We start from the raw sequence: 10,031 nt of genomic DNA on the forward strand, positions 1-10,031 counted from the left end.
GGTGGTTCGCAGGGAGCTTGGGCCCCTGTAACACAGCCCTGCCACTAACCTGCAGGCTAATCCCTCCCTGTCACTGGGGACCTAGTGCCTGTTTGTTTGGTGAACGCTGAATGTCCCCAAGACTGCGACCATCATCAGCTCAAAAGACCAAGTTGTACAGCTCAGGAACTTGGTTCTCCTTTAAAAGAGCATCCTCAACGTCCATCTCAACCTCCCTCTTCTCATCTCTGCTCATCTTTTCTCTTCTTCCCAACAGACAGCTTCTCAATCATGGGTGTAAGTCCCATCCTCCCGTCCCCTTCAACTCACTTTTCCCCCCTCGACCTGCCCCGCACCAATACCAGTCCCTCCTCTTACCAGTTCATGCCCAAATCACCCTGTTCACGCCTCTTCGCTTCGCATATGGCTTTGTTTATGCAATCACACCAGATTCTCCTGACTGATGACGCGTATTATAGCTAGCTTCCAAGCTCGCTGCAGCACAGGCTGCGTATCCCGGGGGTCCTCCTGCACCTGGTGGTAGTGGTGCTCCTCCTCCAGGAGGTGCTCCTGGTGGTGGATACGTGAGTCAATCTCTACCCGTTGGCACGAACCAGCAGAGACTGACTTGGGCGGTTGCTGTCTAGCCTGGCCAACAGCAATATCAAGCATATCCAGGTGGTCCTCCGACATCTGCTCCCGGTGCTGGCGCTCCCAGACCAGGTCAACCCGTAAGCGTTTTCCCGGTCGTTCCCAGCAAATTCTATTTCCCAATTCCAACCCAAATCACCGTGCTGGTTGCGTCATCCCGCGCTGCGTCCACAAGACTGGAAACGGCTTTATTCTTCTTCAATCTCTCATCTCTATCTCGACACCCCCAATCATCAACCTCAGAATATCCTTTCCGCAAACCATGAGCAAGTTCTCTCGTATCGCACAGCAGGCCCAGCCGGGAGGTGCATATCCTGGTGCATCAACCCCGCAGCCACCGTACCCCTCCCAACCGCCATATCCTCAGCAGCAACAACAACAACAACCACAACCGCCTGCATCGCCCTATAATCAGCCTGCGCTCCCTCCTCGACCAAGTGCATCACCCCAGCCCTACCAGCCTCCGCAGTGGCAAGCGCCTCAGCAACAGCAACAGTCTCCATATGGTCAACAGCTAGGGGTCCCGCAGCAACAGGGAGGATATCAATCACCACAGCCAGCATATCAGGCATATCAATCGCAGTATCAACCACCAGCACAGAACCAATACGGTCAACAGCAGTACCAACAGCAGCAGCCGGCTGGCGGATATGGATATGTTCGTGGCAGCGCACAGCACTTTTACCTCATGCTTACACACTCGTGAACCTGTTCGAACTTTGAAACTAACATTTCTCTCTGCTTCTAGGGTCAGCAACCTCCCTATCCCGGCGGTCCCTCTGCCGGTGGCCCCCCTCCGCAACAATATGGCGGCGGCCCTCCCCAACAGCAGTACGGCGGCGGTCCCGCTGGCGGAGCTCCTGCCGCTCCAGTCGGTAACGCAGGCGCATACAAGCAACTTCTTCAGGCCACTATTCAAGAGAAAGGACTTCAAAACTTCTACCCACCCGGCCATCCCATGCTTGACCAGATCGCTAACCGCGCTGCCCAACAAGTTGCTCAGTTGGCGGCAACATGGAGGATCTCTCCCGAAATAGCTTCGGATATTGTCAAGTTGGCCCTCTACGACGTCATCTTGTACATCGATGACAGCGGGTCCATGCAATTCGAAGAAAATGGAGAGCGCATTGATGACCTCAAGCTGATATTGTCGCGCGTCGCATATGCTACCAGCCTCTTCGACGATGACGGGATTCAAGTTCGCTTCATGAACTCTCCTGACCAGGGCAACAACATTCGCAATGAGCAGCAGGTCAATGAGATGATTGCACGTACCCGCTTCTCTGGCCTCACGCCTATGGGTCGGGAATTGCAGAACAAGATCCTGGGGCCTCTTGTGCTAGAGAATGCCCGACGTGGCAATTTGCGCAAGCCCGTCTTGATCATCACCATCACCGATGGTCAACCGACGGGTGAAAGCTCGTCGGATGTGGCTAAGATCATTTCGGCAGCGTCGAGTGAGTTGGCGCGCAACCCGCGATACGGCAAGGGAGCGGTGGCTTTCCAGTTTGCGCAAGTCGGCAATGACCTGAAGGCGAGAGAGTTCCTAAGTAAGCTCGACGAAGAGCCTACGATCGGTGATATCATCGATTGCACATCTAGTACGTCTTGTTCTTGGAGAAGCAGCCGCGTAGATTGGTTTGGGCTACGAACGCACCTTTTTGCTGACGTGTCAACCTACAGACTACGAAGTTGAGGCCGATGAGATGTCTCGTGCCAACCCGCCCGTCCAACTCTCCCCCGAACTCTGGCTCATCAAACTCCTTCTCGGTAGTATCGACTCAAGCTACGACACCAAAGACGAGAAAGCCGGTGCAAGACCTCCTCAAGGCGGCTACGGTGGACCTCCAGGCGGTGGTTATGGTGCTCCTCCCCCGGGACAATATGGTGGTGCTCCAGGCGGTGGGTATGGACAGCCTCAAGGCGGTTATGGTGGTCCTCCCGGTCAAGGCGGCTATCCCCCTCAGCAGGGTGGTTACGGCCAACCTCAAAGTGGCTATGGCCAACAACCGCAGGGTGGGTATGGACGACCTCCGCAAGGTGGACCACAGGGAGGATATCCGGCCCAGGGTGGCTACGGTGCGCCTCCACCGCCACGCTACTAGGTTGGAGCACGAGAGACTCTGCGGATGGATGAACAGACACGCCCACGGAGACCAATTTCTTGGTTGTCTGGCGGGTTGTGAGCTGTGCATCTAGGGAGCCAGGCCGATCTCTGGTCGCGATGGGGAAATACGTTGCCTAGAGCTAGAGTCAGATCCTGATTCTAACCACGTTCCGCCTGCATGGGCTCTTGCGATCGCAAAGTAAAAGAAACAAAAAGCGGTAGGTGGTGAGATGGATGGCATCCGAAGAACAACAACAAGGGAGGGTGGTTAAGATGGTCGTGAGTAGAGCTGCCCTGCCGAAATCCGAGATAAATAGCCTCCAGCTCCGTAGCAGAGCAAGCACATCCATCCAAGACAAAACAAACATTCCGCATGACTTATTGCACGGGGAGTGGAAGGGACATGTTGATGTTTTTCAACCCTTTTCACGCGCCAGCAAGATGAGAAGGCTCTAGTTGTTCACTGGAGGCGAAGTCCCCCCTTTTGATTCCGCATAAAGTAATACACGCCCAAACATATTATGGATCGGTGAGAGGATTAAAAGTCGACGTGCTATCATGTTATCATCGTTATGTCGACACTACCTACCCATCCGTCTTGCCGCATGCACACATGGCCACAGGGCGTTGTGCATTCGGCGAATTCTGTCCTGGCCTCCTGCCGGCGTAATGTTTTCATGACAATGCTGTGACGTGACAGATGGGCTGTGGACGGTTCCTCAGCAGACAGATATGTTCAAGCTATATTGCGTCCCTAGTACCTGGGTTAACTAGGAGTGTGTATACCGTCACAATCGACAATCCATTGACGCAATTTTGAGACGGTACGTTGTTGTTGTTATTGTAAATCTCCCGCCAACTTCCCCCGATCGCCTACCTGACCTGGGTTTTGCCTTGCTTGTTTTCCGTGCGTCTTGGGTGGTTTGGGATTTGGTTGCCTGGGGCGGCAAAAATAGGTGCGACCTGGATTTGAATCCCGACGGGTCGTTTTCTGGTCAATGTGGAATCGAGACACATTGAGCGCGCTTCAACGTCAAAGACGACGGCTGCGTTCCTCCTCAACTTTCCTATGCCGGGGTGTCTGAACGAGTGAGTAGCGGTGAGGGCAAGATGCAGGAACGGAGGACCGTGTTGTGCAACGGGACTACGCAAATGCGGTAATGGATTGATGGACATGGCATTGCCCGTGCAGAGATCGGCGTTGTCGTTGTGTCACCGGTGACAGTCATTGCATTCATGGGGTCCGTTTTCGTCACTCTAGGGCCATGTGCATGCACCAGGTTTCAATAAAGTCCTTTGCTAAGGCCACTCGTCTGTCTTTAGGTCTTGTTGTCGGCCTCACCGACATGTTAGACAGTGTTTCCGGGTCGCTGACGCCTTCAAAGTCATCTGTACACCTCCGTCCGGGCAGCGGAAAAAGGCCAGACAAGCAAGCCACCACGGAGTGACTCACTATATACTTTGTTCCAGGTAGTAGCCAAAGCCAGAGAGGGTGCTTGATGGCGGCGAGAAACATTGTCTAGACCGGGAAGAATCTTGCCTCATGGTCCAACGACCCCATGGAGCCCCTGATTCTCAGACAGCGAAGTGAGCACCTGGAACTTCCCAGCTTCAAAGGAAGTCAGTTCCCCATGTACCTACCTTTCTGAGAGGGGGGTGGCTTGGAAATTTGTTCTGGAACAATTCTGATCTGGACCGTGGTCAAACAATGTGCTCCCGAAACCATAACATCCACGAAGCGGACATGCTGTCCTTTGGCTCCCCCTTACCACAACTCCCCATGGGAATGACTCAGAAGGGAATTTTGCGTAGGACAAGGTGCGACAGAGGCATCGGAAAACAAAGGACACGAGACACACGGTTTTGTGGGCCATGCAATATTGACATGTCGTTAGCTGGGTCGTATGGGATCTCGTATCCTCCCCCAGGTCAGTTCTTGAAGTCGACCCAAGACTTTTTGTCACCAGAGCTGAGCAAGTGCACCGTATCTTTGTTTACATCGCTTCGAGGGCCAAGACACCGCGACTGGGGTAAAATCCTTATCTTGAGGCGCCGAGACAAGCACAGGCAGAGGATGAGTGGATGATAGCGACAATGTCTCGATGCGGACAGCAATAAGACGTCGGAGCTGTAGAGGGGCAAGCAGCGAGTGCCAAGTGGAGCGAGGAAGTAGGGCTGACTGAGAGCGGAGAAGACACCAAGGGTACCCGCAGCACCGGCAGCAGCCACGGAGGTAGGAGGTAGGTGTGCGGATGATGAGACCAGAGTCCGAGATTCAGCCATTCTGGGGCAAGGAGCTGTGTGACCGTGCAGCGGCTCTTCAGGAGTAAAGGAGTCGTGGAGGAGGTAGATTTGGAGGCGTGAGGCGTATGCACGAAAGGTAGCATTGCGAGGAAGCCTCCAGACAGGAAGCAGCAAGGAGAATCAGAGAGGAGAATGAAGCAAACACAAATGATCAAGTCGTGCATTGATGTCGACGCCTTTCCTGTCCGTGGAGAAAGCGTATGACCCAGCCATCAGGCGGCTGGGCCCTGGGAAGGTTTGAGGGCTGCCTCACTAGTTGGGCTGGAGGAGGGGCTGGAGGCTTGCAGAGTCATCATTTGCGATACCGAGTTTCTGAAGGCGAGGGAGGGCAGTGAGAGCAGGAGGCCGGTCGAGAATGAGGCAAAGCGTTTCATTCACCGCGTTATCAATCAAATGCTGGTGGAAGAATGAATTGGCGGGATGGCGATAAAGGGCAAAGTGAGGGCAAAGCGAGCGAAAAGGGCAGTGAGTCTTTACCGAATGGGCCTCTCCGGCTCTGTGGATGACTAACCATTGGCAGTGACGGCTCACCGCTGCCTCTGGCTTGGAGTCTGCCTGGCCATCCCCCGAGCCCCTCGTTCATGTCGTTCGGGCTGCCAGGCTGCACGTCACAGGGCCACAAGGCCACCAAGGGCTGCCCGGGGGGGAAGTTTACGGGCACCGGCTGAACCACTCACAGGCCTAGTGCCGCCTTAGCGAGCCCTGGGAGGCTGCTTCTAGCTAAGGATCGCCCTTTGATCTCTGGGTGGCTTGCTTCGCTGTCGGGCCCCTGGCTGCTCAGTGGTTGGGCTGGGGCCCTTGTGCCCTTTGGCCCTTGGGGTCCTTTTGTCCTTTTGCTCTAGCGACCGTCTTGGTGATGCTGCCACCACCGCCGTCACTCGGAGTCGCTCTCCACTCACACTCGCTCACCGTCACAAGCTGGCGTCCGCACCTACACCCATCCCTGTCTCTCCACGTGGTGGCATCCGTAAACAATGTTTCCCATTCGACCCAGCACAATGTTACCTGGTTCCCGCCATCCCTTGTTTGGGGGTTCAGATGCGTGGCTGCATTCTGATCCTGACTACCCTCCCAGGGTTCCAACGGTGAGTGAATCCAGAGTCACCTGCTTACACACAGATGAATCCCATCTTCCAAATGGACCAGGGGCTAAGGTAGTCATCATATTAACCTCCGAAAGTGAGATTCCCATATATCTTTCCCTCCCCCGTCCACCTCGTCGTCCGCTACTCTCCCACAGAACAGAACAGAGATCGACAGCAATCCGCCTGGTCGCGTGTCCAAGCTTCCACGTCTCAGACATCAATCTGCTCGAATTCCACGACCCCTCGACAGAGCCCAACAGTCAAGACGATATCTATAACCACCATCCTCCGACAGTCCCAATATCCTCACACTCGACAAACACAATGACTTCGCCCTGCAAAGCGAAGACCGCCCTTCTGAGGGGCATCCGCCCTCTCGTCTCTACCCAACAACAGCTGGCTGCCACCCAGAAGATCCTCTCGTTGGCATGCTCCGAAGAATGCATCTACTGTGATATCTGGAAACTGGCAACCCTGATCGCCTCTCATTCTCCGCTCTCAGCTCGCTACAACCTCAGTACGGGCACGCCTACCAGTTCACCTGTCTCCTCGGCTCCGTCCAGCCCGGTGGCTTCCTCACCGATTGCCCAGTCCTCCACACCATACAAATCCATCATTTCCGCCTCCAAGCGAATCGAAGCACAGTTTCAGACTCAACGATCCCAGCTCAATTCCATCCTCAGTATCTGCACCGTCTCCGGGGTGGATGCCACCGAAGGTCTGAGGTTGGCCCATGATCGGTGTGCTACAGCGGTGGAGGACTTGCTCGACCAGGAAGAGGATTTGGAGGAGGAGCTACTGCGGGACCTCCAAGAGGAGCAATACGACCTCTCTTACAGCTACGACACGCAATACTCATATCCGAGCGACTCGGTAGCATACGGATACACGTACGAGAGAAGACCCAGTATGGTGCACGTGACACACTGAACCACGCCCATGTCTTCTTGTACCACCACTGCCACTTCAGACAACTTTTGGGGGATTTGAAAAGCGAATTTGGACAGCGACAAAAGCAAAGCGAGCGATTTACTTACCGAAGCACAGGGGTGCCTTTTTTTTCCTATGTTGAAGGGACAGATCTGAGGATCTTCAGAAACCAGACTGGAGAGGCCAGGGGTGCCGGGAGCAGCAGCCTGCTTCGGATGGCCATGGTCCACACGATGATGAAATTGATGATACCCATGTACAATAGCTAGCGCACGATCAATCAGACGAGAGTTTTTCTCTGCTATCTCCTCGCTGTCCCTCCGTCTCCGTGCCATGACTCTCGCACAGTCTCAGTTATTTCTGTCTACGAACGACCTCCCCCAACGCGCCCATGTAACGTGTAACCGCAACACAGACCCCAAGGGCCGCGCAAGTTTTTAGACTTTCTTTCTTCGTCAGCTGCCTGGTGCGGGATCGGTACCCAGTGGTGACCCGGAAGCTTAAGGACGCCAGCTCGCAAGGAGTTTCAGAGGGGGGGAAGCAATGTACTGGGTACTCGGTACAAGTACCTTTTGTCGCGCCCTCGTGGAGCATCGACTTGCCTCATCAGGTCCAGCCGCAGCTGAGCTCCACCGTGGTGGTGGGTTAAGCGAGCCAGCGATGGCGGCCCATCATCGTCTCAAGGCTCTCGCACCCTCTGCCGCATTGCGTCTAGCGTCTCGCACAGCGCCAAACCCTCTCTCTCCCCTCACGAACCTTGGGATGCAAAACAACTACGAGGACTTGAGGGTACTTACTCCCTACTCGAAGGTGCATTGAAGCTACACTACATGGTACACGCAGGAGGATGAAAGGCTCCCAGCCCACCCCCCGGCCCACCGCACCGAGTGACGGATCGCGTCACGCCGGCCACTCGAGATTTTTCCCGTCCATTACTGCTATCTCGATTTGAGCCCTATGAGGTGAGGAGGAAGGACGGGAAACTTGGCTCGCCATTGGCCCAGTCCTTGCGCTGCCGCACCAAAAGTCTCTTTTCCTCGCCTCTCCATTTTCTCCCCTTTCTCCCCTTGCTGATTGGATTTATCATTTCATCACTTCCGGCATTCCGCTAAGGTTGTTTTTTAATTTTTTTCTGGAATTTTGTCGACAGACCAACACAGGAGCAGGAGTACCGAGTACCTCCTGTGGCTTGCTCGCTCAGCCCAGAGTTTTGGGATTTGGCACTCACTTTTTTTCTTGTTGACGCAATGCGTCTCATCACGCACTCTAACTCTCCCTTCTCTGCGGCATGGACGAATCTAGGCCCTCTTGGCCGCGCAAAAAAACTTCTCAGCATGGGAAAATTGAGCCATATGGAAGGAGGCTTTGTTTCCCCTCCCCCTGCCGCTGGTCGTGGATTTGATTTTCATGCCGGATATGTCTTTTGGGGGGAGGGGCACACCGAGGTGGCAGGCAGAACAATGGCCCTGGCGAGGGGGGTGGGTAATTGCTAGGGACCTGGGCTGCTACTACTACTCGGTCCGGGAGGGGCTGGGCATGATGAGCACGATGAGCACTACTACTAGATACGCGCATGAGGATGAGCATGGACTCATTTGTAAGGGAGGCTCCAGCATCCTCCATCCGAGTGAACGAACTGGCACACACCTGATGACTAACAAGGGAGCCCCCGGGAAGCGGATGGGTCTGGAAACATTCACGTGCTACGACTAAGCTCACATGCTCTAAGGTCCTAGGTAGTAAAGTGAGCGAGTAAGATGATCATCACCACCGTGCAGATCACCACGAAACAACAAACAACACCAAGACGACAAGCGGCAAAGGCATTCCTGTACCGACTCGCGACTGGCTCGCGCTCTGCCACTTTGTCGGCTCAACAATTAATGGTCGCACATACCACAATTTCCTTTCGCAATGCTCGGAGAGTCCTGGGCCTATATATGGTAGCCAAGGTAGATGGTTTGTAAGATCAATAGATACCTATGCAAGGCCGGAGAATCCATAATTAATAAGCTATTTACCGCTCCAACGCTGCTCAGAAGAATATAAAAGCGTGTTCCCTTAGAGGACGTGGGTGGGGTGGCAGTTTAGGACACGAATTCCATGATCAAAACTCCACCGGACTCATACCCAAATACCACAACATTCTCGTAAGTAGCGACAACGCTGGTCCGACGCTCGAAAGGAAGCCAAAGAATTTTGTCCTCACCCCGACTTACCCATTGCTTCCCGACAGATATAGAAAGTGGGAGGGTTCGTCGGGGCACATCTTTACCTGGGGAAAGATGTGCGATATATAATGATCCCCTATCAGTCCGGAGGACCGTACCGTCATCGGAGAACGAAAGAGTGTAGATGATATCGTCAACCTGGAGTGTCTGCTTTACTTCGCCTGAGCTGGCGTCCCATAGCCTAACCGTCTTATCATAAGAGGCCGACGCTAGTAGCTTACCGTCTGGCGAGAAGGCCATGACGTTGACCCAGTCTAAATGGCCCTCGAGCGTCTGCTTTACTTCGCCCGAGCTGGCGTCCCATAGCCTGACCGTCCTGTCGTCAGAGGCCGACGCCAGTAGCTCACCGTCTGGCGAGAAGGCCACGGCGTTGACCCAGGCCGAATGGCCCTCGAGCGTCTGCTTTACTTCGCGTGAGCTGGCGTCCCATAGCCTAACCGTCCTGTCGCGAGAGGCTAACGCTAGTAGCTTACCGTCTGGCGAGAAGGCTACGGCGTTGACCCCGTCCGAATGGCCCTCGAGCGTCTGCTTTCCTTCGCCTGAGCTGGCGTCCCATAGCCTGACCGTCCTGTCGTGAGAGGCCGACGCTAGTAGCTTACCGTCTGGCGAGAAGGCTACGGCGTTGAACCCGTGCGAATGGCCCTTGAGTGTCTGCTTTACTTCGCCCGAGCTGGCGTCCCATAGCCTGACCGTCCTGTCGTCAGAGGCCGACGCCAGTAGCTTACCGTCTGGCGAGAAGGCCAC

The 10,031-nt window shown here is 54.8% G+C and overlaps 5 protein-coding genes across 7 annotated transcripts in view; 2 read left to right on the top strand and 3 right to left on the bottom strand.

The window, feature by feature from the left end:
• Positions 1 to 128: 128 nt before the first annotated feature.
• Positions 129 to 3,374, top strand: PV07_00321. 3 transcript variants are annotated; one of them, XM_016386761.1, is made up of 5 exons: positions 129 to 276; positions 459 to 563; positions 627 to 1,288; positions 1,379 to 2,231; positions 2,314 to 3,374. In XM_016386761.1, exons 3-5 carry the CDS (start codon positions 893 to 895, stop codon positions 2,733 to 2,735), a joined length of 1,671 nt encoding a protein of 556 aa, XP_016253689.1. In that variant the 5' UTR covers positions 129 to 276; positions 459 to 563; positions 627 to 892; the 3' UTR covers positions 2,736 to 3,374. The 3 variants fall into 3 exon arrangements, with proteins under 3 accessions (XP_016253689.1, XP_016253690.1, XP_016253691.1); XM_016386762.1 differs by having other exon boundaries at positions 627 to 710; XM_016386763.1 differs by having other exon boundaries at positions 459 to 710.
• On the bottom strand, positions 3,288 to 4,516 carry PV07_00322 (uncharacterized protein). The gene has a single exon (XM_016386764.1). The coding sequence runs from the start codon at positions 3,911 to 3,913 to the stop codon at positions 3,611 to 3,613; it is 303 nt and encodes a 100-aa protein (XP_016253692.1). The 5' UTR covers positions 3,914 to 4,516; the 3' UTR covers positions 3,288 to 3,610.
• Positions 4,517 to 4,533: 17 nt separating this feature from the next.
• PV07_00323 (uncharacterized protein) lies at positions 4,534 to 5,364 on the bottom strand. The gene has a single exon (XM_016386765.1). The coding sequence runs from the start codon at positions 5,203 to 5,205 to the stop codon at positions 4,777 to 4,779; it is 429 nt and encodes a 142-aa protein (XP_016253693.1). The 5' UTR covers positions 5,206 to 5,364; the 3' UTR covers positions 4,534 to 4,776.
• Positions 5,365 to 6,129: 765 nt separating this feature from the next.
• On the top strand, positions 6,130 to 7,360 carry PV07_00324 (uncharacterized protein). The gene has a single exon (XM_016386766.1). The coding sequence runs from the start codon at positions 6,451 to 6,453 to the stop codon at positions 7,054 to 7,056; it is 606 nt and encodes a 201-aa protein (XP_016253694.1). The 5' UTR covers positions 6,130 to 6,450; the 3' UTR covers positions 7,057 to 7,360.
• A 1,695-nt stretch (positions 7,361 to 9,055) lies between these two features.
• Positions 9,056 to 10,031, bottom strand: part of PV07_00325 (uncharacterized protein) — a 3,691-nt gene continuing 2,715 nt past the window's right edge. The window contains exon 4 of the mRNA XM_016386767.1: positions 9,056 to 10,007. Coding sequence (XP_016253695.1) covers positions 9,144 to 10,007 — 864 coding nt within the window. The 3' untranslated portion in view covers positions 9,056 to 9,143. The remainder of the gene's footprint in view (positions 10,008 to 10,031) is intronic.

This window comes from Cladophialophora immunda, assembly GCF_000835495.1.
Source record: "Cladophialophora immunda strain CBS 83496 unplaced genomic scaffold supercont1.1, whole genome shotgun sequence".
Taxonomy (NCBI): Eukaryota; Fungi; Ascomycota; class Eurotiomycetes; order Chaetothyriales; family Herpotrichiellaceae; genus Cladophialophora; species Cladophialophora immunda.